The 25,939-nt window shown below is 39.3% G+C and overlaps 2 protein-coding genes across 6 annotated transcripts in view; both read right to left on the bottom strand.

Annotated features, from left to right (window-relative positions):
- Positions 1 to 440: 440 nt before the first annotated feature.
- On the bottom strand, positions 441 to 8,835 carry LOC148369123 (uncharacterized). 2 transcript variants are annotated; one of them, XM_088331061.1, is made up of 7 exons: positions 8,630 to 8,835; positions 7,758 to 7,908; positions 7,376 to 7,687; positions 3,779 to 3,872; positions 1,135 to 1,259; positions 883 to 929; positions 441 to 786 (listed from the first exon to the last, which is right to left on the bottom strand). In XM_088331061.1, the coding sequence occupies exons 2-7, from the start codon at positions 7,789 to 7,791 to the stop codon at positions 676 to 678; spliced, it is 723 nt and encodes a 240-aa protein (XP_088187187.1). In that variant the 5' UTR covers positions 7,792 to 7,908; positions 8,630 to 8,835; the 3' UTR covers positions 441 to 675. The 2 variants fall into 2 exon arrangements, with proteins under 2 accessions (XP_088187187.1, XP_088187188.1); XM_088331062.1 differs by having other exon boundaries at positions 7,758 to 7,824.
- Positions 8,836 to 11,324: 2,489 nt separating this feature from the next.
- The window catches only part of LOC148369122 (zinc finger protein 335), a 32,902-nt gene continuing 18,287 nt past the window's right edge, over positions 11,325 to 25,939 (bottom strand). For 3 of the 4 annotated variants that reach the window (XM_088331058.1, XM_088331056.1, XM_088331060.1), the window contains 15 exons: positions 24,739 to 24,899; positions 23,554 to 23,777; positions 23,366 to 23,465; positions 23,110 to 23,198; positions 22,786 to 23,036; positions 21,479 to 21,593; positions 21,216 to 21,413; positions 20,932 to 21,074; positions 19,634 to 19,776; positions 19,462 to 19,559; positions 19,308 to 19,394; positions 17,364 to 17,447; positions 17,242 to 17,301; positions 15,789 to 15,882; positions 11,325 to 11,729 (listed from right to left, as the gene is read on the bottom strand). In XM_088331058.1, the coding sequence (XP_088187184.1) occupies positions 11,608 to 11,729; positions 15,789 to 15,882; positions 17,242 to 17,301; positions 17,364 to 17,447; positions 19,308 to 19,394; positions 19,462 to 19,559; positions 19,634 to 19,776; positions 20,932 to 21,074; positions 21,216 to 21,413; positions 21,479 to 21,593; positions 22,786 to 23,036; positions 23,110 to 23,198; positions 23,366 to 23,465; positions 23,554 to 23,777; positions 24,739 to 24,899 (1,969 nt within the window). In that variant the 3' untranslated portion in view covers positions 11,325 to 11,607. The remainder of the gene's footprint in view (positions 11,730 to 15,788; positions 15,883 to 17,241; positions 17,302 to 17,363; positions 17,448 to 19,307; positions 19,395 to 19,461; positions 19,560 to 19,633; positions 19,777 to 20,931; positions 21,075 to 21,215; positions 21,414 to 21,478; positions 21,594 to 22,785; positions 23,037 to 23,109; positions 23,199 to 23,365; positions 23,466 to 23,553; positions 23,778 to 24,738; positions 24,900 to 25,939) is intronic. The other variant, XM_088331059.1, reaches the window with a different exon arrangement.

Genomic DNA, 25,939 nt, shown 5'->3' with positions numbered 1-25,939 from the left:
TTTTCTGCCTGATCTTTGTTGCCAACCTGTTTCCGGACCTGACTTCGCCCCGTTTTGCCTGCCTGTTACCTGACCTGTTTTGCCCCGTTACCTGCCTGCCTCCTGCTACCGACTTCGCTAACGAACTCGACACCGCCTTTGATCTCCAGCCCCGGCCAACGACTTGCTATTCCCGCCTCTCTCCGATCCTTCCCGCTCGACACGGAAGTGCCACTTCCGCATTTCTGCCACCTGCTACCCGTGTTCGTCGATCCGCGGATCGTGGAAGCAAGCCTTTCTCTCCCTCTTTCATCAATAAAAACGGAGAAAACGAGCGCTAACGGGTCCCGTCTCCGTTCCTGGTTCGTGACAAATAACCAGATTCTAAATCAAGTCAAGTCATGTTTATTTGTATAGCCCTTAATCACAAGGAGTCTCAAAGGGCCGCACAAACCACAAAACTATAAACGTATAACTGATGCTAACCTGCACCAACATAGATAATCAATTGACCACAGTTTTATATAACTCATTGCCGCAACAATAAATATTTGATTTCACACTTATTGGGGGCAGACACGGCCTCTTGGATACTATACATTCAAAAGTCAAATTTACAATGTCTTCCAGAGAAAATACAGTCCAAATTAGTCTCAGCTCGGCGGTTTAACATGAGGTCGGGTCTGCCGAGCACATTCAGTGGCTGACGGCCAGAACGGAATACTCCACCGCACCAGCATCAGGCGCTCGTGCGTCGTACGGCTTGCTTCGGAAGTCAACCGTTGTGTAGATGACGCCAGATGTCTCCTAGGAGTGCAGAAAAACAAGAAGCTTGTTCCATCTTTTTTTGAAAGGGCGACAAAAATGAGTCAGCAGGGTTTGTGTTCCCTTTTATACACTTACTGGGGCCCCTTCAATGTCTGACTCAGTTGGAATTTTTCCACATTTGCCTAAAATGTAAAATTGCAAAAGACATTTGAGGTATTAGCTTCACTGAAGATGTATTGACAAGTTAGTTTGTCTAAATGTAATGTGTAATTGACTGACACCAGGCTAATTGTATCTTCCCTTTAACTTACTCAATTTTAGTGTGTTGTTGACTGGTCAGTTGTCACTATTGGATTTAATAAAAAAATATAATATCCAAAAGATTACCTAAATATTTGGCTTTGGTCTTGCCTCTGAGGAAAAGTGTGGCTATTGCTGAGGCAACAGCAACCACAACAATAAGGCTCAGAGAGATGGCAATAAGGGCGGCAAAAGTCCAAAAGGTTCTGGTTCTACACAGAAAAAAAACAGCAATCTTGTTAGAGAGAACAGTTAAATCCATGTGAATCCCCACAAAAGCCTACCATTCAGTGCTTTTAATACATAACAGGAACTGGAACTGACTTCTTGGATAATGTCATTCGTACTACTTGAACACATTGAGAAAGATTGTACAACCTCCTTTAAAGCCCACCAACGGGACACAACCTGTAATAAAATATTAGGTTCTCTCTCCATGTTTGCGATTTTGAAATAAACAAATTTTTCAACACAGAACACAATTTTCTTTGTGAAATTCTTAAAACGATAGTGTCTATTATTTAGCCCCTCTTAAAATAATCTTAAAAACGATATTGATCTGAAAAATAAGCAAGACTACATCAACTATCATAAATACGCGCATATGTTTTACAATACTCTGAGGTTGAGAAGTTTGTATTTATTTGGCATAACGTGCAGCTCACCTACAGGGACCTGACATGATTGTCTAGCATCTTGCTGCTGCGAGCGACCAAAACAAACAAAACCTTGCAAAAGGCTGGGCAAAATAAAGAGAAGTAAAATGGTGCGTGTTGGGTCCCTTTGGGTCTCCATGGTTTGCATTCTTTCATTTTTTAGCACTCGTTTTTGATTGCAATAGGGAAGACTGGGTACAGTTGTAACACGTAGTAGTTGTAGTTTGACTAATTGGTTGAGAGTTTTATTGATGCCACTATTATAGGATACTGAGTACTCCCCTTTTTCCATTTTGACCTCACAAAAAACATTTGAAGACTCTCAGTGACATTCTTTGAATTTCATGGCCCAAAAACATTTTTTGGGGTAAGATATCAAACATTTTTTTCATAGTTTTTTATTCATGTCAAATATGCTACGGGTTGACACATTTTCTGACACATGGCTGAAATGTCCAGATTCTTGGCCTCAATTCAATGTGTTGTTTTTATGCTAGCTAACACCCACACAGATAAAATTATGGCTGATAGGTACAGGAACAGTTGTAACAAAAATGTCAACTTCTGTATAGCCTGTATGGACAAATGCTAGGGCAAAGAAAAGAAAAGGAAAAAAATCAAAAGAAAATGAAAGAGAAGAAAAGAAAGAAATAAAGAAAGAAAAGACAAATGAGTACAGTGTTTTGATTTCAAGCAATTTGCCTCAACTGCTCGTCAGACTCTGATTAGCAATGCTGTCCATTCAAAAGGATAGATATGACACAAGCACGTTGTTCTATCCATGCCCTTATTGCCATATATTTCTTATAAATAAAGAGTTATTTAAATATTGCACAAATATCTAAACTATCTAAAGCTTAGTTGTAATAACACTGTTACAACTTTCCACTAACAGTGTTACTACCGTACCCAGTACAGTGTGGAACCTCGGTTTTCGAACGCCTCTCAGTTCGGTGTTCGACCAAAAATTTCGAGAAATTCTTTCTTCGCTGTTCGGTCAAAAAATCGGAGTTCGAACGCCGGTACGCTAGGGTGTGATGCTGAGCGGCGTACGGGTGTTTTAGCCCCTAATTATGCCTCCGAAGAAGGTCGGTGCAAGCAGGACAGGTGAAAAAAAAACAAGTTGTTCGTCCAACTATTGCCTTTAAGAAAGACATAATAGCTAAATATGAAAGAGGTGTACAAATTTCCGATCTTGCTAGTGAATACAGCATGGCTAAAGCTAACTATCAGTACGATAGTAAAGAATAAGGAGGCTGTGAAATCGAGTGATGCGGCTAAGGAAGTTAGCGCTATAAGCAAGCAACTCCTGCAAGTTTTGGAAGAGGTTGAAAAACTTTTGATGATTTTTCTCTCCCCACCGTTCACCACAAAGGTAAGAAATCCTATTCATAATCCTTTTTTTATTTTTACACGTTCATGTTAGCGTAATCTTTCGTATGGAAGATTACGCTAACGCGAACGTACGATTAGCCTGGGTTAGCTTCATGTTTACGTTCATGGTAAACATTCAGGGTGTTGGAACGGATTAAAACGATTTTACATTACTTTTAATGGCAAAAACGATTTTCGGTGAATGAACAAATCGGTTTTCGAACAGGGTTCTGGAACGGATTATGGTCGAGAAGCGAGGTTCCACTGTATTAGATACTGTGTATCTCTCTGTTTGAGAGACTATCACCGACTTTTCAAGCTACTTAGCACTTTACCATTAATGTCTACATGTATAAGACCAATGCTATATTTACATTTTTTAGATGACTAGCACGAAAGATTAAAAAATGAGAAGGTAGAAAGAAAATGTGTTGCAACTGTTCCTGGTCTCGCCGGCACAGTACAACGACATGTAGTAATCAAATAATACACACATTCCCTTTAACGAACCTTATAGAAACCTGAGTTTCAAAACAAAACAAAGAACATAAGTTTCTGCTAACGTGTAGGAAAAGTTTTTTTCTTATTCACAAACAACAAAACAAAGCGGTTGCTTCAATACAGTATTTTCGTATGTGGCCGTCAGAGGAAAACATATCACTTCAGACATAGTCGGGTAGAACAGCCTTTAATGTACATACGTGGGTGAGTTCTGTGTTGCCCCAGTCCAGTATAGGCCCTCTGTTCTGGCTGTAGTCTGGACCCTTGACTTATTCCCCTCATCAATTGGGGATCCTGAGAAGAAATTCAAATTAAGAACTCTTGTTCTGACATCAGGGCAAAAATAAACTGAACTTCTTGGGTACAGTGGAGCCGAGATGCACTCGACGGCGCGAGTTAGCCAAGCTTTAGAGCCACTTCTATCCGGACCGTTAATGAGTGAAGAGGTACGTCTTTTTCGAAGTTTTTTGTTTCCTGGTTTGTGCTTTTGCGTTGCTTTTTAACATGGGTCCCAACAACAACAGCGATAAAGGATAAAAGGAAAACAGTGAGGCAAACTGTTGAACTGAAAAAGGAAATAATCGCCAAGAATGAAAATGGTTTTAGAGTGTCCGAACTCGCCTTGCAATATGGCATTGCAAAATCGACAATTTCGACTTTTATAAAACATAAAGAAGCGATAAAGAAAGCTGATGTGGCAATAGGAGTGACAGCGGTTACCAAGCCAAGGCCTCAGATAATCGAGGAAATAGAAAAGTTGCTTCCAATCTTTATCAAGGACAAGTAGTTGGCGGGGATAGCATTAGTGAAGTTTTTATTTCTGAAAAAAAAACGCTTGCTATTTCCCACACCCATTCCTGTATGCCATCACACCACTGTTCAAAGGTATGTAACCGATACAAAATAGTTTATCTTTTATTCTTTTTTTATGTTCATTATATATTATGTAGACATTTATGGTCTTTAATGTTGTTTAGATACATGTTTTCTTAATGTTTTAGGTATTTATTTATGGGTGGAACGGATTTAAATACTTACCATTGTTTCCTATGGGAAAAAAATTTCGGTACTCAACCAAATCGGTACTCATGTCATGATTGAATCGCCTGTGCCCGCTCCTTTGGCGCCAACTGCCTCGGACTCCGATTGGCTCCCTGTCCTTATTTAAACCCACTCCTATCCGTCCCTTCTTGTCAGTCCGTCTGCAAACCTCTGTTTTTCAAGGCAAGCCTTTTTTCTACCCCTGAAGCCCGCCTGTCCCGGTTTTACTTCCGTTTGTCTCTGGCTACGACCCATTTTGATCTTGACCACGTCTGCTCTCCTGTCCCGAATTACGACCCGTTTTTGATCCCGACCACGTATACTTTTCCGTTCTGGCTAACGACTCGTTTCCGACACGACCACGTTTTTACTCTCCAGTCCCGGCTATCGACCAGTTTACCGTCCCTGACACCGCCATCGCTCGCTACGGAAGATCCACTTCCGTGTTCGGATCACAAGCCGAGTACAAGAGCGACCCGGTTCCCGCGTCCAGCAACATTGGAGGGTGGGCACATCCCTTCCTCGTTCCTTCAATAAAACTTGTGAGAAAGTTACGCAAGTGGGTCCTGTTTCCGTTCTGGTCCTAACAACTCAATCACCAACCAGGAACGCATTATGGTTGAGGACCGAGATACCAGTGTAACTCAATGTACAAGATATTAAAACTGCACACAGCTGAATCTTCAAGGTTGTCTGGTAGGAAAAGGTTAACTACTTAAAAGACCGTTGCCTGGGAGAGTACACGGATATAAAAGGATACAGTTTTATGAATACAGCAGGTAACTACTTCATTAAAATATGTGGATAAATTGTATGTGCATTTATAAGAACTAATTGAATGAAGTGATTAACAAAGTAATGTTATGATTAAATACTAAAACTAATCCAACTGGAAAATGTATGCAGTTATGATTACATATTCAGTAACACGATTTAATAATGTACCAATATTCATTGACTGGATCAGTGTTTTTCAACCAGTGTGGTGGGGCACAATGGACAATTCGTTACCTCCACTACACAGCATCTACAAAGAGAAGAGCGGCTTCGGCGACAGACTGCTGTCACTGTCTTGTTCCACGGACAGACTGAGGTGATCATTTCTTCCTTATGCCATGAGCCTCTTTAAGCCCACATGAGACCCCACCCCCACATTTGCATATTACCCTATTTTTATTAAAGTGTGTATATTACGTAACACTATTTAAATGCTCTTTATCAACACGTTATATTGGGTATTTTTGTATTCTATATCTTTTATTTTATTTTCTAACACAAGGATACTGCTGAAAGTGTGAATTTCCTTACGGGGATGAACAAAGTATCTATCTAGTGTGCCGTGAGACCTTGTCTAGTGTGCCGCTGGAATTTGCCCAATTTTATCTTACCCAAAAATCAGGCCATTATTCAGTATTTTAGCTTTCTTCAGACGAGAAACTGTAATAGTCATCCATAACAGTCGGTGGCAGTAGATTTCTATTTCCTTTTATATACTAACTATCTGCTCATGAGGTAGCACAGTACATTTAATGACTGAATTTTTTTAACGAAGCGGTTTAATATTGCACTGCAAAAATAAAAACATAAATAAAGCACATCATTCTTTTTTATATACAGTGGAACCTCGGTTCTCAAACGTCTCTCAGTTCGGACAAATCTGTGTTCGACCAAAAATTTCGAGAAATTCTTGCTTCGCTGTTCGGTCAAAAAATCGGAGTTCGAACGCTGGTACGCTAGGATGCGAGGCTGAGCGGCGTACGGGTGTTTTAGCCCCTAATTATGCCTCCGAAGAAGGTCGGTGCAAGCAGGACAGGTGAAAACAGACAAGTTGTTCGTACAACTATTGCCTTTAAGAAAGACATAATAGCTAAATATGAAAGAAGTGTACAAATTTCCGATCTTGCTAGTGAATACAGCATGGCTAAATCTACTGTCAGTACGATAGTAAAGAATAAGGAGGCTGTGAAATCGAGTGATGCGGCTAAGGAAGTTAGCGCTATAAGCACGCAAATGCCGCGAGTTTTGGAAGAGGTTGAAAAACTTTTGATGATTTTTCTCTCCCCACCGTCCACCACAAAGGTAAGAAATCCTATTCGTAATCCTTTTTTTTCATTTTTACACGTTCATGTTAGCGTAATCTTTCATACGGAAGATATTGCTAACGCGAACGTACGATTAGCCTGGGTTAGCTTCATGTTTACGTTCATGGTAAACATTCAGGGTGTTGGAACGGATTAAAACGATTTTACATTACTTTTAATGGGAAAAAACCGATTTCGGTGATTGAACAAATCGGTTTTCGAACACGGTTCCGGAACGGATTATGGTCGAGAACCAAGGTTCCACTGTACTAATTATCTGCTTATGAGAAAGTACAGTGAAATATTTGACATTACTTCATTTTCAAACATTTTCGACGGACGGAGTGCCTCGGAACTTTTTTATAGATAAAAGTGCACCTTGGTTCCAAAGGGGTTGAAAAAACATTGGACTGGATCATTCCTTGGGGTACTAGTTACTCATGGATAGCTAGTGCCCGTGAAAGGTTACCACAACCAATCCCAGCCCCCAAATCCACTCAGTTCAGTTGAGGACATTGATTACAAAGTTAAAAAAATAAATAAAACAAGAGTGCACTCCAAACCTATTGATCAGGAGAGCTCACCCACCTACCATTCAATATTTACTGTTTTTTTTAGCAACATAAGTTATAGACCACAGGGAAAAGCTGAAGTTTAGCTGAAGCAAAGACTTACCGAAGACATAAAAGCGATGATCTTGGTAGATGTAGACAGGAGTGCCCAGGAGCACACATCTGTAGTAACCTCCATCTCCCATCCGTGCCCGGGCCACTTTGAATTCAATCCAGCTGTTTGTCTCTACCACGCTGACCCTTCCTCTCAGGAAGTCAGCGATGTAACCCGTACTGTCCAAGAGAGTTTGACAGCCGCTGTGGTACACTTTGCAGCATGACTTCACGTGCCCTCCATAAAGCGGCGGGAACTCTAGTCTCAAGGGAATGTCACCAAACTCTTCCACCAGCCGGAGGCCAAAGGATGTAGCAACATCTGCAGAATAAGTGAGCAATTTCAGTCAGAGAAGGACAGCAGAAAAGCCACAAAATTGACTCAGTCTCACCTAATAGAAGAATGATGAAAACTTGAAGCTTCATTTTAAGGCTTTCATTGGGGAAGCTCTTTTGGGTCTTTGCGAAGAGAAAATTCAAGTTCTCTGTTTCGTTTAGCTGCACAACAACGACCAAGACTTCCCTTTTGCCATGTATTCACACCTAAAGCGGACTTGGTTTAAGTCATGTTCCCAATTTGATGTTCCTGTAACTCATTTTTCAAGCTAAGAATAGCCCTTAGCAGCCACTTATAACTGTTATATTTGCTTTGTAAATGTCATAGTGAGCAAATCATAATTTATTTGCACAAAAACTACATAGATAACAACACAAAAAATATTTATATATATAATTTATGATCATGGCAAAGCACAGATTAACCACGAAAGGAAAAGGACCTGAGGGAGGCTCATCCACACTGAAAGGGATGGCAGAGGATGGCCTCAGGAAAGGATTGAAGACAAAAGGTGACTACAGTACCATTTAATTTCTGTGCTTCTAATTCTTGCTCCTAAATCAGAAACAATTTCAGGATTGTATGCTATTTCAAAATGTACTTTAGGCATTAAATCAGGGGTCCCCACAGTGGTGCCCGCGGGCACCAAGATGCCCCCTGAAGAAAGCTGAGGTGCCCATGGACCTGTTCTGAAGATAGCTACGTCATTGTGTTTTTCTAAAAAAATATTTTTAGTTGACTGGGTCTATTTAACCCTACTTCCAATAATTAACCTGTTAATAATGTAGTAACAACCAGGTAATACCATATGTTGTTATTTTAAGAATGCATGTCAAACTGGGTCCCCTTTGCGCTAATTAGTAACAAAACAAGAGCTCTCAGTTCGAACAATGTTGGAAGACTCCTGCATAAATTATTATATCTTACCTTTGTACGCAGTGGTAATGTCCTTCCTCGTGAGTTATTTTGGTGGAGACGTTCTCACATGAAAAAAGGACGCCTTCTTCATGAAAACCATGCCTTTCGTAACTTAGCGTCAAGTAGCGTTTGGTGCTGCTGTTGCGGTGCACTCGAAGACTACAGATGTAGTCGGAGAAAGCTCTAAATATATTTTTAAATTTATTTCCTAGATATTTGGGATTTCAAGTACTCTAAAAAATTCAAATGAGTTTCACTACAAAATCTTGCATTCTTTGAATACTCATGGGTAGAAAACTGCCTTTTTTCTTCACAACATTAATTGTCAACCATCTTGCTGCTACGGATAAGGGTGTCACCTGCCCACTGCCCGAAGATAGCTGGGATGGGCTCCAGCACCCCCGCAACCCTACTGAGGATAAGCAGTGCAGATAATGGATGGATGGATGGCTGTATTACCAGGAGCCGAAATCTCCACATGGGTCGGATTTGTATTAACAGCAGATCTAAGTGTACCAAAAGGAGACGGCCCACATCCAAGTGGCCCCGGATCATTTATAAATTTCAACAAACAAAGCAAATACATCCTACTATTCCCCTATTGGCTATGTGTCATCTGCAGCTAACTTTAGCTTTCTCTTATTGGTAATCTTCTCCCCTTATGATGGCGTGTCGGCTCCTCCCATGGGCCTGCCAAGGCAGTTGTTTTGTGCCGAACAATCTCTGGTCGTCCTGCATCAGCACACCCAGGCATTCTGTTATCAGAAGTGTCCTGGACAAAACAACTGCCATTTATGCACACAGCCTGCCCTGACCTTTCATTGTACATTGCTTAAAGCACTGTCAGAAAATATCTTTATTAAATTAAACTGAATACATGTAACTTGTAGTCAATCAGTTTTGTTTTGTTTTTAATGAAGTTTTTTCACAACTGTGAGGTACTAAATAATACACCATGTCCCTTTGTCTCTCGCATTTTTCCTGAAGAATTACACACATTGTAACCTGCTTGACTTTAACTCAAAATGTCACAGCAACAAAAGCAGAACAATCGAACAACAGCCCCTCAGGGGTCGGTTTAGCCTCATTTCTATGGGACCAAAATCTTCACTCAGAACTGGTTAAATGTAGTTTCATTGATCAGTGAGCTGTAGTGTTCTTCAAATAGATATTTAGAACAAAGAAAGAAAACATTCAGTAGAATTCTTGGAAGTATTTGTTTCTATTGCTCAAACCAGTTTAGTTCTTCAAAATATATGAGACTAGTAATTAATAGGTATTTTTTACACAATACTGTACAATGCTAACTTTAAGGGGAAAAAAACAAGTAAGACCATTGCGGAGCAAATAAGCTTAGCACAAAATTGACTCCAACATTTTTTGTTTCAAGTAATTCAGAACTTTGGAATGGATGGAACGACTGTGTCCCTTTTTGGACAGTTGAAATTCCCCATGAACCATAATAAAATCTGATAACACGAAGTTTTGAATGTGATTAAAACACCTAAGGCTATGTATTGATAAAATATTCTCACGTACGTAATTATGTCGATTGGAGGGGAATTCTCAAGTACAGAACATTACGCAAATTTCTCACTTTATTGGCTTTCTAATAAGTTTAGCAACTTCATACACCGTCATCCGATCCTGGTGGTCTCAGATATCTGAGACCACGCCCAAAGAGGCACGAGCTGGTCAAGGGTCCCTAGTCCATATAAAAAAGGAGCTGATCGATAGCTCACTCTCTTTTCTACTGTCTTGCATGGTGGCGACGCCAAGCGATCGTGCGGGCCTACACTGGGACCTTGACTTTAGCACATGGGCCACACTTTGAGACCCTATGGAGCAACAAGTAAGAGGACGGTTTCAGGTTAAACACCATGTTTGCTGGTTCTTGGGAATGAGCGTTTTTTTTCTGTCCGAGGGAATCTACCCAAATTGACTAGCATTATAGCGGGAAACTTTCATTTCGTGCTACTTTCAGCGGTCGAAAAGTCCCATAATTTATGGCGCCTTCCCCTCCTCCCCTTTTTTTCCTATCATTAATTCCCCGTGTTAATAAATTGTGTGTCATTTCCATCGGCCTGGTTCATTGAATCCATTTTCTTGGGATTAGTAATTCATATCAGAACTTAGAGAGCCCAAAGTAATAACGTTTAGTTTTTTTTATCAGTGTATGAAATGCTAGTATCCTTCAGAGAAAAAAAAGATTTAAGATGGCGCACAGGCAACACCTAGAGACAAATTCGTTTACTGATTGCAGTAAGGAATAATTTGTTTCAAATCCTTAAGATTTTCAAAATTAAAGCTAAAACATCTAAAAAGAATTCAGTTAATTATATACTGCTAATTTTAAATCTCTTTAGAGGGGACAGTGTGTAACAAAGTGCATCCTAGTTGTATAAAAATGACTTTTATTCAGTAAAAAAAATACTTGAACTATCATACCAATGTTATTTTTATAAAAAAATAGGTAGAGAAATTTGTCTTTCTTTTACATAGTTTTTTAGAAGTCGCTGCCACGTTTGTCTGGCATCTCGCTGCTACGCTGTGCTATTGGCACAGGCTTTCGTTCGCATTAGAAAATACAGTGCCATCTCGTGATCAAATATTAGACAATGGGGCTTCAAACAAATATTCTTTAAAAAAAAAATACAAAAAGGTGCAATGTATATTCTCTTGCCAAACCAATGGAACACATAAATAAACTTTGTATCCAAAGAGTTTTATTATTATTATTATTTGGTGTCAGCGATGATCTCAATTGCGGTTTGAGATTGAACAGAAGGAAAAAAAGCTATGCACATTTTGTTCTATGAACATCTTTTTGACATTCTAAGAGTTGATCAAGTTAAATAAATGAGACAAATTCCTTCCCCTGAAGTAAAACATTCATAATCTTTGCAAATCCTTCTTGGGGCAAGAACAGAGAGCTCATTTACATGCAGATTAACTGCCTGATTGAGAAGGTAGGAGGTGCTGTAGAGCTACTCGATGGTGAATGTGATGACGTCATAGTCATGCTGTTGCTGGAGTTGCTCCACTTGCTCTGGTGTTGCTTCGGTGTAGACGGTTTGCGCCTCTGCCATTACCGCCGCGTCTCCCACCGCTAAAAGAAAGAAACGGACAACAGTTGAGTCACACCAGATCCCATTGGCAGATAGGAAATAAATAAACAGCAGGATATTAGAAGTAGCTTTTTACCGTTATTTTACAATCAGTGGTACCTCTTTATACGAGCACTGTCTGAAGACGAGTATTTCAATTTAGTTTTTTTTTTTTAAACAAAAATCTTGGTTTACTTTTGAGGATTATTCCAAGCTACTAGCAGTCCCAGGGGCTACCACAAGAGACCGCTCACCTTCAGTTTGTCCAAGTTGGCTCATGCGCTTCCCACCATCGGCCGCCTGATCCCGCCCATTTCTTTATATTATGAATGTTTGTTTGTTGTATGATGCGGCAGGGGTAAACCTGTGAAAGCTGTCGGGCCCTGCTGTTGAACAAATGTGTTGTGTCACCCTGACCCGAGTGACATGGCCGCTTTCTTGTGTCCCGTTTCATCTGGAGGTACGAAAGCATGACCAACTTAGGTGCCGAGGCGCCTAACTTGTTTGGGTGTTTGGGCATTTGGGTTGGCCATGGTCTAAAAAATTTTGTGTGTGTTTTTTGCTATTTTTTCCCTTTTTATTTTCTTTGTTATTGTATGTGTTTGTCTTGCTGTCTGTCACCGCTCTTGAGGGATATGACCAAGGTAGATAGATAGATCGATAGCATCTCTTTTTTGTCATGAGTTCTGCAAAGGGAAATTGTAAGTTTTTTTCTGAGAAAAAAAAAAAGAGAATGATGCCAATTGAAACACAGAAGGAAGTAATAGACAATGTGTTTGTCTGAGCGACCGAGCTAAGGAATACTATGAGTCAGCATCTCCCATTTCCATGCTATTGAAACAGAAAAATGTAAGCAAAGCTATAATACCGACCTAATGGGTGGACTGTTTTCAAAAAGGCAAACCACTATTCATGACAAGATGGACTTCCTTTTGTGGATACGCGATAAGGAGCAAGTGGGGGATAGCGACCCAGGGAGAAGAAGTCGCTGTCTTTTACAAAGACCTACAACTTGAGGCAGCGTCGGGTATAACCGCATTTCAATGCCCGCCATGGCTGGTCTGAAAAATTCAAGAGGACTAGCTCTATGACTAGGGTTTGGCATGAGAGAGCAGCAAGTGCAGGTTACAAAGCATCGAAGAGTTTTTGCAGAGCTCGCTTCATAAACATAAAATAAAATAGTCAAGTCATGTTTATTTGTATAGCCTTTAATCACAAAGAGTCTCAAAGGGCTGCACAGACCACAGATTAGTGCAAACCACAGACTATTATTATGACACCATCACCTGATCAAAAACCTTCAGTGTTCATTTAGTGTGTCATCACTCTTTGATCAAACATCTTACCATTTTCAAGAAGACGCTTTGTCAATAAAAACATTATGCTGTAAGAATTTTTATCAAAAGTTACAGTTATGTAATTTTAAGTACTGTATTTTTACGACTATAACGCGCACCGGGTTATAGGGCGAACCCCGAAAATTGTTTTTTGTCCTATATTATCCATACATAAGGCGCACCGGACTATAAGGCGCTACAGTGGGAACGTCAACAAGACAGTCAGAGAGTTTAGTCAAACTTATTAACCCCTTAACATTCCGAAAGCTTGCAAAGAAGCAAATTCGTGTCTCAGACATGTACGGACACAGTGGCTGTACGATGTCACCAATCACTCAAATGCGTCGTTCGAAAGCAACATATAATTCGGAAGGTTAAAGTCTTGGGATTCAAGAAATGCCAACCATTTCTTAATTTCTATTTTCTTTTTCGCTGGCAACTGAGTGGACAGCAAAGTAAGAATTTTATTGTGCAGGGAAACGTGGTTCTTTACTGTGCATGTGACAATAAACACTTTGAATTGAATTTAGTTTAAAAATAGACTCATCACAGAAACATCAAGATCAGTCTGAAACAAGATACCGGGAAAATATAAAGCCGCATACCTCACCAAAATTCTCTTGCAGCCATCACGTCTAATAATGATACGCAACCATGGTCCTCTTACAACCGTGAGTGTAGTAATTCCAACCGTGTAAAATATTTACAAGACTAGTAAAACAATGTTTTCTCTATGCCTTAGTCCAACGTGTGATTCACATTCATCTTTTTCGGCCAATTGCAGGCCTTGTTTTGCCCCGCTTTAGCCAATGCGAGCCTGTAAATGATAAAAAGGATCCGCCTCCTTTACTTACGAATACCTTTAGCCAATAGTGACCGATTAAAATAATGATTGACACATTGGTTAGAAAATAAAACGATGGTATATATATCCCAGCATACACCGCGGACTACTTCGCCGAGGGGGGAAAATCTAGTCGGCAGCTGCTTGCAACTTAATATTGATCCATATATAAGGCACACTGTATTATAAGGCGCATGGTTAGCTTTTGAAACAATATAAAGCCTTTTAGGTGCGCCTTATAGTCGTGAAAATACGGTATGTGTTGGCATTGTGTTAAATCCCTTAACCACAAGGGTTGTAGGGCCAAGTACAGCACCCATCCCTCTCCAGGGCAACATATGTTTGCACCTTGTGACTCTTTTTGGTTTATTTGTTGCTGTTAAAAGTTTTTGTAATTCATTTCATTGCACTATTGTAAAGATGCACTATTCTTTAACATTCACGAACATTGCACTAGGCCAACCTGTAAGCGCTACATAGTAAATATTGATTCTGCATTTAATCCCGACAGTCTTTTGCCTTTTCTTCTTTTTAAGTCTGTATTACAAATTTACCCTGAAGTGCCATGTCTAATCTTACATAAATTCAATGTTTCATAATGTTGATGTCAATGACAATAAAGACAATTCAAGTCAATACAGTAAGTGCACCGTAACTCCTCCCACACCCCAACCCTACTCCTGCACCACGCACACACCATCGTTATAGAGCAGGGGTCGATAACCTTTTTGACTCAAAGAGCCATAAAAGCAAAATATATTAATTTCATTTTGGGGAAAGAGCCACACCATATATTATGAGACAAATTTACTAAATTGCTAGACCCGCGCCCCAGACAAAAGCTTAGTCTTCAGCACATTTATTTTTGATGATTTGATAAAAATTATGAAAAGAGAATAATGCCAGAGCCTGTGTCCCAAAAACAACAAACATACCACTTTAAACTTGTCTCTTTCTTGCAATTACTCAAGATCCTTTTTTTCATACATATTGGTTTCAAAACCAGATGCAAGCAGTTATTTCGTAATAACATCACAACATTCTGCAAATAGGGAGCCTGATGTGCTTACCTTTGGCGCAGACGGCGTAGGGCGAGAGATGGGAGGGAGTGCTTGCACTTTTTGCATAGCTCCACCCATCCCTCCCCATCACCCAACCAAATAACTAAGTTCTCTTCCGGTGTTTTGGCGTATTTACAGTTTATTCTGTGGATTTCATCATAAGGTATCTGAACACTGAACACAGATTATACAGTGAGCTTTTATATAAAGGATTCTTTACCATTGTATTGCCAAAACGAGCTTTTTTTTTTTTTTTTTTTGGTGTGACACCCTGACTGTAAATTGTAGTGAAAAACGTGCCCTATATATTCTGCGAAGTACTGCTGTGCAAAGCAGCTTTGGTTTGGCTTTGCGTGTATCTGAACAGGATTAATGGCTCAAGTTTTGAACGAGATGGAGAAAATTTGCATGCAATCAAATTCTCTGAGCCACAGGTACTCATAGAAAGAGCCATATATGGCTCGCGAGCCATAGGTTCCCGACCCCTGTTATAGAGACTCCCTCATAACAGACTCACACTTCATTTCGTTAATATCATTAATAATGTTTAATTTCTATTTGAATGTATTTTTAGTGATCAGGAAGATGTATTTTTTTAGCTATTTACGGTTAATGTAGATGCTTTTCGGAGATCAGAGACTAGCCAATTTGTTAATTATTACATATCAGGAATATTTGCTCATAACACAAGCAAATCGAGCGACGAGAACAAGCGTGGAACAAATTCTGCTAGCATAAACAGGTACAACTGTATTGTAAACGTGCGGCTGACACTGTACATCAAAGATTAGATTTTTCTTTTTAATCTGTCCAACTAACCTGTGACGGCAGAGTGGGTGGCTGAATCCAGGTCTTGCTGTTCTGTGGCATCAACGGACAGGTACTGAATTTGACTGTCTGTGCTTAATGCAATCTACAAAATAAATTAAAAAATAGAAAATGATAAGATTTATATATCGGTTTTAACTGCAAGACAACATGTTGCTGCATTGTGAAATAAATTGCTTGTGTTTTTTCTTTATTTTTTTACTTTTTGCATGTAAAACGATGATGAAAAATTACCACATTTTCCCAGACAATAAGACACATCTAAAAATCTCCATTTGGCAATGAATTTTAAAGTGCGCTTTCTAACCCTTTGTGCCTTGTATACCACAGAATACGACAGATAAAATTGGAAATGCATACAGTTATTGTGAGTGTGCATTACTTTACAAGGTTTTAGGCTAATTCCGTATTTGAGCAGAGATGGTGAATGATTGATCAAATCAATAAATATAGCTGACCTAAACTGCAAGACAATGTTTGCAATGGCAAAGTACTCTTACGCTCCATTCAATTAAGAATCTTGTGTCCTTTATAAAGACGTAGCGAGACGGCGATACAATTCAGTATATTTTTAAAACCGATTTACTACAGAGCTACACAAGGCTTGCAGTGATGCTTAAGGAGGAAGCAAAAACATGATAAACATGGGAACAAAGTATGTAATTATCAAGAAATACGAAGAAAGTACAATCATCAGTACCCTTGCCAAGTGGCACGGTCGTAACAAAATGACAAACGGGACGGTTATTAAGAATATGAAGGTGAAAAATGAAGAGAACTTTCAAGAGGAATGGCAATTCTTGCAAGTGGAAGTTTCAAAATCTGCTTCTTTTTTTAATCTGTCGTCACAGTTTTCTCCCCCAGTCTGCATCCACCTGCTACACCACTTAACCAGCTCACGTCACACCAAAAGTAAATGTGATCTTTCCCTCACACGTATACTTATTTTAATGTTGTTCAACCATTTACTCATATATTACACATAAGTACTATATGTACGATATACGTGCAGTACTATATAATATTTCAATGTTTTTATCTGGGGTATCATAGGCTTGTAAAGCATAAGCTATGCATTAGCATAGGTTGGAAGGAGGGGAGAGACTGTTTACAGGTGAGATTGGAGAATATAAAGTAATATAAAGTAATAGAAGCAAACTATGTTGACACTTTGCAGCCTTTTTGTGCACTGAAACAGTGGAAAGTTGTTACTGCAGTGTCACGAGCCCACACAAAAATGCTAAATTATTTTTTTAAGTAGGCACACTCATCCTTATTGGGTAAAACGGCATAGATATAACCTGAGAGATCTTTCCTAGAAATTAAATTGCCACTTAACAATTATCTGACAGAATGACTGTCACAAAATAGCTTATCCTGAAATTTTTTTTCATGTGACGGCCCTACATGTTATTTCAAAGCTTGGAAGACTTTATTTCATCACCTGCTGTCCCTGCAGAAAGACACCTTCAGGTTCGTACTGGATGATCTGTCCTTCTGGAATCTGAGGATCAGAGACGTCGATGAGCCTCGCGTACATATTTGAAAACTGTTACGTGTGCTTACCTGGATGTGATTTCCGTCCGCCAGCACGACGTACTCCTGCGGGATTAGGTGCTGTACACCATCCTGTGATATGATGTACTGCACCTAAACACAGCCACACGTGGCCAATCAGAATCACTGACATACAATCACTATTTTCAGATTGTCAAACTAAGACAATATTAAAGTAAGGTGCAGACTCTGCTATTTCATCAAAAGAACATCCTCCAAAAAAGCCTAAAGAGAGAGACCTACAAGGCTGTTCGAGTTCTGGAAATGTATAGGAATCATCATATGCAAGTAAAAAAAACAAGCCTTTCCAACCCTTTGAGACTTAATGTTTATTTGTATTATCCCTAATAACAATACTTGACTTTCATATACTATATGTAGCATTTTACTTTTTCAATTTATAAGATAAAAATGTAAATCCAAGAAATTTTATAGAATAAAAAAAAAAAAAAAATCAAATAAAAAAATTAGGAAAGGCCAAGAAATTCTATCATGTATCAGTGCCGATACCACACTTACTTGCTATTAAATGAAACATGTTATATTGGGATGAGTACTGCTCAAGAAAATATCAGCTATTTTTGGTCAACAATGGGAATTTTATAAACGTGTGGTATCAGTACGTGGTTTCAATACTTATACCCAGACATGGGACCAAGTCACACATGTGCAAGTCTCAAGTAAGTCTCAAGTCTTCACCTTCAAGTCCCAAGTAAGTCCCAAGTATTTTTTTCTTGGGCAAGTCAAGTCACAAGTCAAGTCCCGAGTCTTAGATTGCCAAGTCCAAGTCAAGTCACAAGTCATAAAAACAGCGACTCGAGTCGACTCGAGTCCAAGTCACTAAGTCTCAAGTCCCCATGTCTGCTTATACCTACTCAAAAGATGAGTATCGTTCCGATAAAATTTAATATTAAAAGCCCTTTAAAAAGGTGGTGACCGCAACTTTCATTTTTTGCTACTCCCTGCCGCCATCTCCTGTCGGAGTCATGATCATTCCTGGAGTACTAGTAAACACTTTTTTTTAATCTTTTTGGGGGTTTGGGTTAGCGTTGACTGTATTTGATACAAAAGTTACAAATCTAACTACGGTTCTCTGAGTCCTGTGCAACCGCCAGAGGCTTTGTTTCGTTTCAAGCACAGAATTTCACCTTTAAGCATGCGCAGTTTGAGAAATGCATGCCAAAAATTAGTCACTCCACAGCACCTGTCTTATAAGGAATGTCTATAAATTGTAGTCTCATCACATGTGCGCTACCTTCAGAATCTCCTCAGGTTAACAAAATGCCCGGATGGTCATCGAAATGTAGTTACATTTTGTTCCTACCAACCGCCAGAAGCGGTGCTTTAACCACGGAAGGACTAATACCAGGGTAGTCACAAGGAACCCCAGAAAAAAAACCTCAGAGAAGCCTCGGCTGGACAGATCCTGAGAGGTCTGGGGAAGGCCATATTAACGCTATAGAACAGGGGTGTCAAACAGGGAATTCCTAAAAAAATGTGTTTTATGGCCACCTACTGATCCAAAAACAGCATTTTGAATTTGTAGAATGAATAATAATAATAGTATTTCATCAAATGCCATGTTTGTACACAAACTACCAAAGTTTTGCTCAAAAACACTCATACCCTCTTTGACTAATTAACACGTAAACCAATACTGGATGGCGTATGTGCGTCACAGCTCAGAAAATCAAAGACAAGACAGGCTGTCTTCAAAATACATCATCTCAGAATATACTGATTAAATACATATATACATTTTATGCACAAAATGGTGTACTATAATCTCACATTTTGCATCAATGTATATTTTTGAAGACAGATAACGTAATAAGATAAGTAATAAAGTGACTTAATTACATTTTTAAAGTAAATGTGGAAAATTGGTGACAACACAGTTTTACATTATACAGTGTGTCCTTGTGATCAGAGCTAAATGAATGTTCTCCTCACCTCTGTGACCTGATTGTCCCCCGTCATGAGATGCTGGACCGTCTGTCCATCCACGGTGGTGATCTGCTGGATATACGTTCCCTCCTCCTGATGGAAACAAAAGAGGAGGTCATCAGTCGAAGGGTATCTTAACCCGAATGCCCGGTTGTGCTACCTGGTCTGTTAGGGACGGATTTGGGGCCACAATGATGTGTTCTGAACCCAAGACCTGCAGCTGATCCGAGCTGACGACTGCCTGGTGTGCATGTAGGGCTGTAGGACATACAACTTATTTGAGTGGACAAAACCTAAAGGTTAGTCGCAAATGTAAATTTGTGGTGTTTTACACTGTAGCGTGGCCAGCGCTTCCTCGTCACTGTTGACCACAATTGTCTGTTGGGTCGCAACAGAGCGGCTCTTGGACGTGGTGGTCTTCTTCTGGCAGTGAAGACGCTCCATGTGGAACTTGAGGTGGCCGTTGCGATTGAAGCTGAAAAAAAAAACAATTTTAGAGGAGGATTGTTTACAGCTTAAGTATTTGAAATCCCCCGGCTGTTGTGTGATGCTTTCCATTTGGGAGGCCATATTTAAAGATTTAAAGATCAAGTGAGCAGCATCACTATAGCTCTGACCTAACAAGAAATATGAACTGAGGGGGAAAAAAGTTTGTGTTTTTCCCTGCACGGTGGGTTTTCTTCTTCTATGTTCATATCGTATTGAAAATTAGTTCATAATGTTACAATTTTTTGACAAAAACTTAAATGAAATCTTACGTCAAGGGTTTACAATAAATAAAATTGCCACCTTGGTGGGAAGGGTTTGGACAATAAATAGATAATATTTTGTGTCTCCCTATCAGTTCAAACAGAAAACAGTGGTTATTATTGCAGTTCTGAAATGCAATAACAAAAATCAGTTCTATCTCAGATGGCGGCCGTTTTGCACTGCTATGCACTAAAACCTATATCAGAGTTGGCGAGGCATCAGATAATAACCAAATGTAGCTCTGCTTCATAAAGCAAGTAAACAGGGATTAGTCCTTACCCAAACTAACCAAGTTTGATGTAATTTGTAGTGGAAAGCACATACAAAAATGTCTTCCCCCCTTCTGATGTATGAGTGGAATATTAATTTATATCTCTACAGACATAACTTTGTAGTTCTACAAACAAGAAATAAAATTAATTTAGAAGTTACCAACAAGATATATTTTTTTTATATTTGTTGTTTATTATAATAACTCACCATTTTTATTCTATGTCTTCATGGGTGACTAATAAATCACTTGAAAGTACTTCTTGCTAATATTTTTACTTATACAAATTATTAGTTCATCGCAGTATCATTTCATCATGTGATGCTGATGCATTTGAAACTTTTAAGTTAATTAAAATGAGTTATTAATTTTGGTTAAAAAATGCTTTTTGTTTCAGCCCTCTAGGACTGGATTAGAACCTCTCACAGGCCGTTTCTGGCCTTATGTTTGACACCCCAGACTTAACCTGATAACATGGCTGTAAACAAAGAAGAGCTAGTAGGCAAAACCACTGCACCAAGTTGACAGTAGCCAACCTATAAGATGTTTTTTAAATTACAGATTCAATAAGTCATTTTATATACACAGTTCGAAAAGCTTTGTTCCTACCTCTGTGGACAAAGTTTGCAAGAGAAAGGCTTTTCATTGGTGTGCGTGAGCAGGTGTCTTCGCAGGTCCTTCTTGTTCTTGGAAGCAAAGCTGCATGTGGGGCACTTGTGAGGCCGCAAATACGAATGTTTTTCCATGTGTGCCTGGATCAAACAAACAACAATTATGGCAGAAACTACAAAAACTGCTTATGAAACCTTTGTCCAAAAGTGGTTCCCATACAACTTCCTCTGCAACTTTGTCCCTTTAAAAAGACAAATAACCGCACATTTTTGGGTACCCACCTTAACTTCGGGCCAGGAGCCTGAAGTGAATTCACAGTCGGGACACTTGAAGTTGTTGGGATCCACGTGTGCTCGCTTGTGGTTCTCCATGTCCGAGCGGCCTTGGAACGATTCCATGCATATGCGGCAGGAGAACCTCTTGGTACTGACACTGGGGGAACTCGTTGTGGGGGGAGACGCAGGCAATTCGCTGCTCAGCTTGAGGCGAAAACATGCGTAAGACAACATAATACGATCTTTGTGGTCAATTCAAATAGCGTTACCTCCACTTGCTGTAGGACACCCTCAGGCAAAGCTGAAGCTAGGTAGAACTTGTCACCTTTCAAGGTCTGCGATTCAGACTCTTCTACATCTTGAAGCTGATCGTTGTTATCATTGCTGGAAAAAAACATTTTCCTGTTGTCCGTTTTGTCGCTTTTCCATAAAGAATAATTTCGTCAAGTTCTTTTGATGTTTTCCAGTAGTTTGGCATGTGCCAAATGCATGTTCTGCTTATGGCCTGTATTGCATAATTAAATGGAAGAATTGTACTGGAAATATATTTTTGCAATTGCAAACAAGATAAATCAAATAAGCACAACATATTGTGCTGTTGATAGCACAGCTATGTAAACACAGAGGGGACTGGAATATACAAAAAATCCATAATCTCATCATACATTATAAATCAGGGGTCCCCGAACCTTTTGAAGGCCTACTTTTTGTTACTGATTAGCGCAAAGGGCTACCATTTTGATTTCTAAAATAACAACTTATGACTTTGTTGTAACCAGATGGCAATTTTTGGAAGTAGAGTTAAAATAGGTTTAGTCAATCACTAAAACGTCATGCCAGTTAAAAATCTAATACCTTAGATAAATCACAATGACCTGTTACTAGTGAGCTATTTTCAGAACCTGTCTGTGGGCTATTCGGGTGTTCTTAAGGTGCCCGTGGGTTCCACGTTGGAGAACCCTGTTATAAGCTGTTTATGGCCTTTTTTATAATCTTTGGACATATCTCAGAAAAAATGGTGCTCACTCTTCCGGTAATTGATAGTCAATGATCATTTCAATTTGTAATAAAATGTGTTCAGCATTGATTGGTTAATCTTGTCATTTTTTGGAACTGTTCACCCATATTCCAGAGAAGACTGTGTATATTTATTCAATTATTTATTTCAATAAAGCATTATATTCTTATCGTGGTTTTGTTTAAAAATACATCATAATGGTAGTTTGACATCTATTCATTAGTAAAATATAAAATTTATCATCATTAATGTTATAACCACTATTTTATTGTTGCTTTATTTACTGTTATTTTTCATTAGTATGCTATTCTTTTTTATAACTAAATTATAATTATGAATTATGATTGTTGTAGTCATTTTATAATTCTGTTGTATCATGTTTTTGTCATCATTATTATAAATCATCATCATGTTACACCAATATTGTTAACATTGTCAGTAAACCACTTTGGTCTAAGAACAGAAACTTGACATGTTCTTAATGATCCAATCCGCAAACAAAGAAAATCTGCCAAAGCAGGAAAAAACACAGCAAATAATTTGAAATCAGTCCATCACCTGCTTTGGACTTCTTCGGTCACCTGCTCGACCACACCAAACTCCGCTCCATCCGTGTAGGTCTCCACGGCGACCTGAGCAATCTCCCCCGCATCTCCCTCGTAGGCTTCCTGCAAAACGGTCTCCCCGTTCTCCGACACATGGACGGTGACGATCTTGTGTGTCTGGCCCGGCGCAGATGACACGGCACTCCAGGTTTCCTTCTCTAGAGTTTTGATCTCCGTGGTTCCGTCCGTGTTGACCACTGCAACCTGGGGAACGCCATCAGGGTAGTGATGAAAAACTTTTGTTTTCAGACTTACTGTTTTGAGCCGTTTCACTCACTTGTAGGGAGTTACCAGCCAATTCCCGGGCGTTGCTCATATTTAACAGCAGGCTCAGGGCGTTCTGTGCAGAAAGTTCATCGGAACCGCCTAGGGAGGGAAAGCAAACACTAATATGAAGTTTTCCCCACCAAGTACTCAACAAACTGAATTGATAAAGAATTGACTTTTAAATGAAAAAATAATAAGTCTTCCTCAGAGAACTATACTTCTTTTATGAAAAAAAAAAAGCCAAAAAGGAAATTAATCCATCCAACCTTGCTCATAGATGATAGTAGTATTTCCTAGTGCATCCTGGGAAACTGAAGCATTCCCCATCCCCTGAATAGCTTCAAGAGCCACCTGATCCACTGAAACCTGTCAGAAGAAAAACGACAAGAACACCATCGGGTCCAGTCACTTTCAAATCCCGGAAATTAAATGGAAGGAAGCCATGTGAACTCACAATGGGATTTGGCACAACCTGTGCCGGATCTTCGAGTTGCTGTTTTTGCTCCTCAACGTGCTGCAAGGCAAAAAAAGGCTTGCGGCGGCTCCTGGTCTCCACCTCGGGGTGAGAGATGGACCATTCCTCAAAAGCTTCTGGGTGCCGACACTGCACGTGGAGCCGAAGATTCTTGCGATGTTTGGTGCCGAAGTGACACATGGTGCAGGTAAAGGGCTTGTCTCCTACAGAGAATTTCAATTGTATCACTAAGATAGGAGTGACTCTTCTATTTATTTTGAATTACATTTGAAGCACACAGAAGAGTAAACACAAAATAATCAATAAGACTATTCTACACCATATAGAAAGATCTGCGCCTTGATTTAAATGAAATTGCATATAAAATACTCATTAAATTAAATCTGTATTATTATTTCATTGATAAATTAGCCATCATAAGCCATTTTTATCCCCATTTATTTTGTTCTAATTTTTACTTAAAGGATCTCAGCCATTTTGCCACTTTGTCGACTTAAAATGGCATCACTGTTGTTCAGGACACATAGTCCGCTTCACGCCTTGGTTCTAACCCAAAACCAATACTTCACTAATGCAATAATAATCAGAGTACGATGTTTTGGCTTTCATGAATGCAGGAAATATAATTTTGAAGAGAATTAATATTCAGTGAATACACTCCAAAACGGTATCAAATGCAACTCTGAGATTGACATACTATATGTAGCGAAGAAAATAGTTATCTTGCACTGAGACTGAACTTATATAAAAAAGGGACAAAACAATGGAGTTACAATGAGGTGTCACACTGCAAAAAAGTACAAGAGGGAAATTAACCGTAAGTAAATAAAATCAATGCCTCCATTATGTCTAGTATTCACATTCTAATTACAAAATAATGAATTTAAAATATTTTTTTTATCGTTTAGATTTTTTTTTCCGCCTCTAATTTATAAATAACCCCACACCTTTATTAACACTCGTTTTAATTGATAATACATAGTGTAGCTCGCATGGTTTTGATTTTTTTCTGGCATCAAGTAACTTACCTTAAATAGAAACTTGTTTACATATGTCACAAACTGGTCAATAATAAATCCATTAAGCCAATCAGCAACAACTCAAGTATTGACTAGCAAGTGAACAATGCATATCAAATGTGAGCTATTGGTTCAGTCAGCTCACCTGTATGTTTAATGGCCATATGGGACACTAAGAAGTCCTCTTTGGAAGTCGTGTATTTGCAGTGATCGCACTTGAAGGGTCGATCGGTGGTGTGGGAAAGCTGGTGGTTGAGCAGCAGCTTTTTGTTGCTGCACGTGTAATCGCAAAATTCACATTTGAACCTGATGACAACGCAACATGCTGGTTAAGTCTCCACATGGTGAGAAACAATAAGTAATACATACGTTGCATATTTAAGAGACAGTTTCCGTATTTATTATTATAGAACATGCTTTTTTTTTAACCTAGACAAAAACTCAAAGTCTGGGTGGGTGCGCGTTGTACACGAGGTTTTATAGATAGTAATGTGTTACCGTATTTGTGCAATGATTGATCAGTCGAAAACTATTGCTGACCACAATTGCAATACATTGGATGCGAAGGGAATCGAACCTGGGTTGCGGCTGTGAGAGCGCTGAATCTTGACCACTAGAACACCACCGATATTGATGGCATTTCCATTAAGCATTATATCTTATCTTATTATTACATTGTTTTCATTCTGGGTACCAGAGATGAATGTTAGAGAATGGAGAAAACAGAAAGTCGTCCTGAAAGATATAAAGGCAAAAAAACACAGGTGAGGGAAAACATTTTTTAGTGTATCTGATGATGAATCTGCCTTTGAAGGGCATTAAAATACACATTCTGTGTTGGTATTGTGTTCATATTTAACCTTGATGATAAACTGTTTTAATCATGGCCTCAAGATTAACAGTATATCCATCCATCCATCTATTATCTGCACCGCTTATCCTCCGTAGGGTCGCATGGGTGCTGGAGCCCATCCCAGCTGTCTTCAGGCAGTGAGCAGGGGACACCCTGAACTGGTTGCCAGCCAGTCGCAGGGCACACAGGGACAGACAATTCGCTCGCTCATTTACACCTAGGGACAATTTGGTTTGGCCAATTCACCTGACATGCATGTTTTTGGAATGAGGGGAGGAAACTGGAGTGCCCGGAGGAAATCCACACAAGCACGGGGAGAACATACAAACTCCACACAGGAGATTTGATCTCATGACCTCAGAACTGTGCCGCACACGCGCTAACCACTGCGCTGCCGTGCTGCCCCTCAACAGTATATGTCACATACAATTCTTAGTTTGAACTGGAAAAAAAAAGTGAAACAAAATCTTATACCGATTTTTTAATAAAAAAT

This window comes from Urocampus carinirostris, chromosome 3 (genome assembly GCF_059441175.1).
Source record: "Urocampus carinirostris isolate Australia breed hairy pipefish chromosome 3, RoL_Ucar_1.0, whole genome shotgun sequence".
In the NCBI taxonomy this organism is placed as follows: Eukaryota; Metazoa; Chordata; class Actinopteri; order Syngnathiformes; family Syngnathidae; genus Urocampus; species Urocampus carinirostris.
This window is presented reverse-complemented; position numbering and strand designations above follow the sequence as displayed.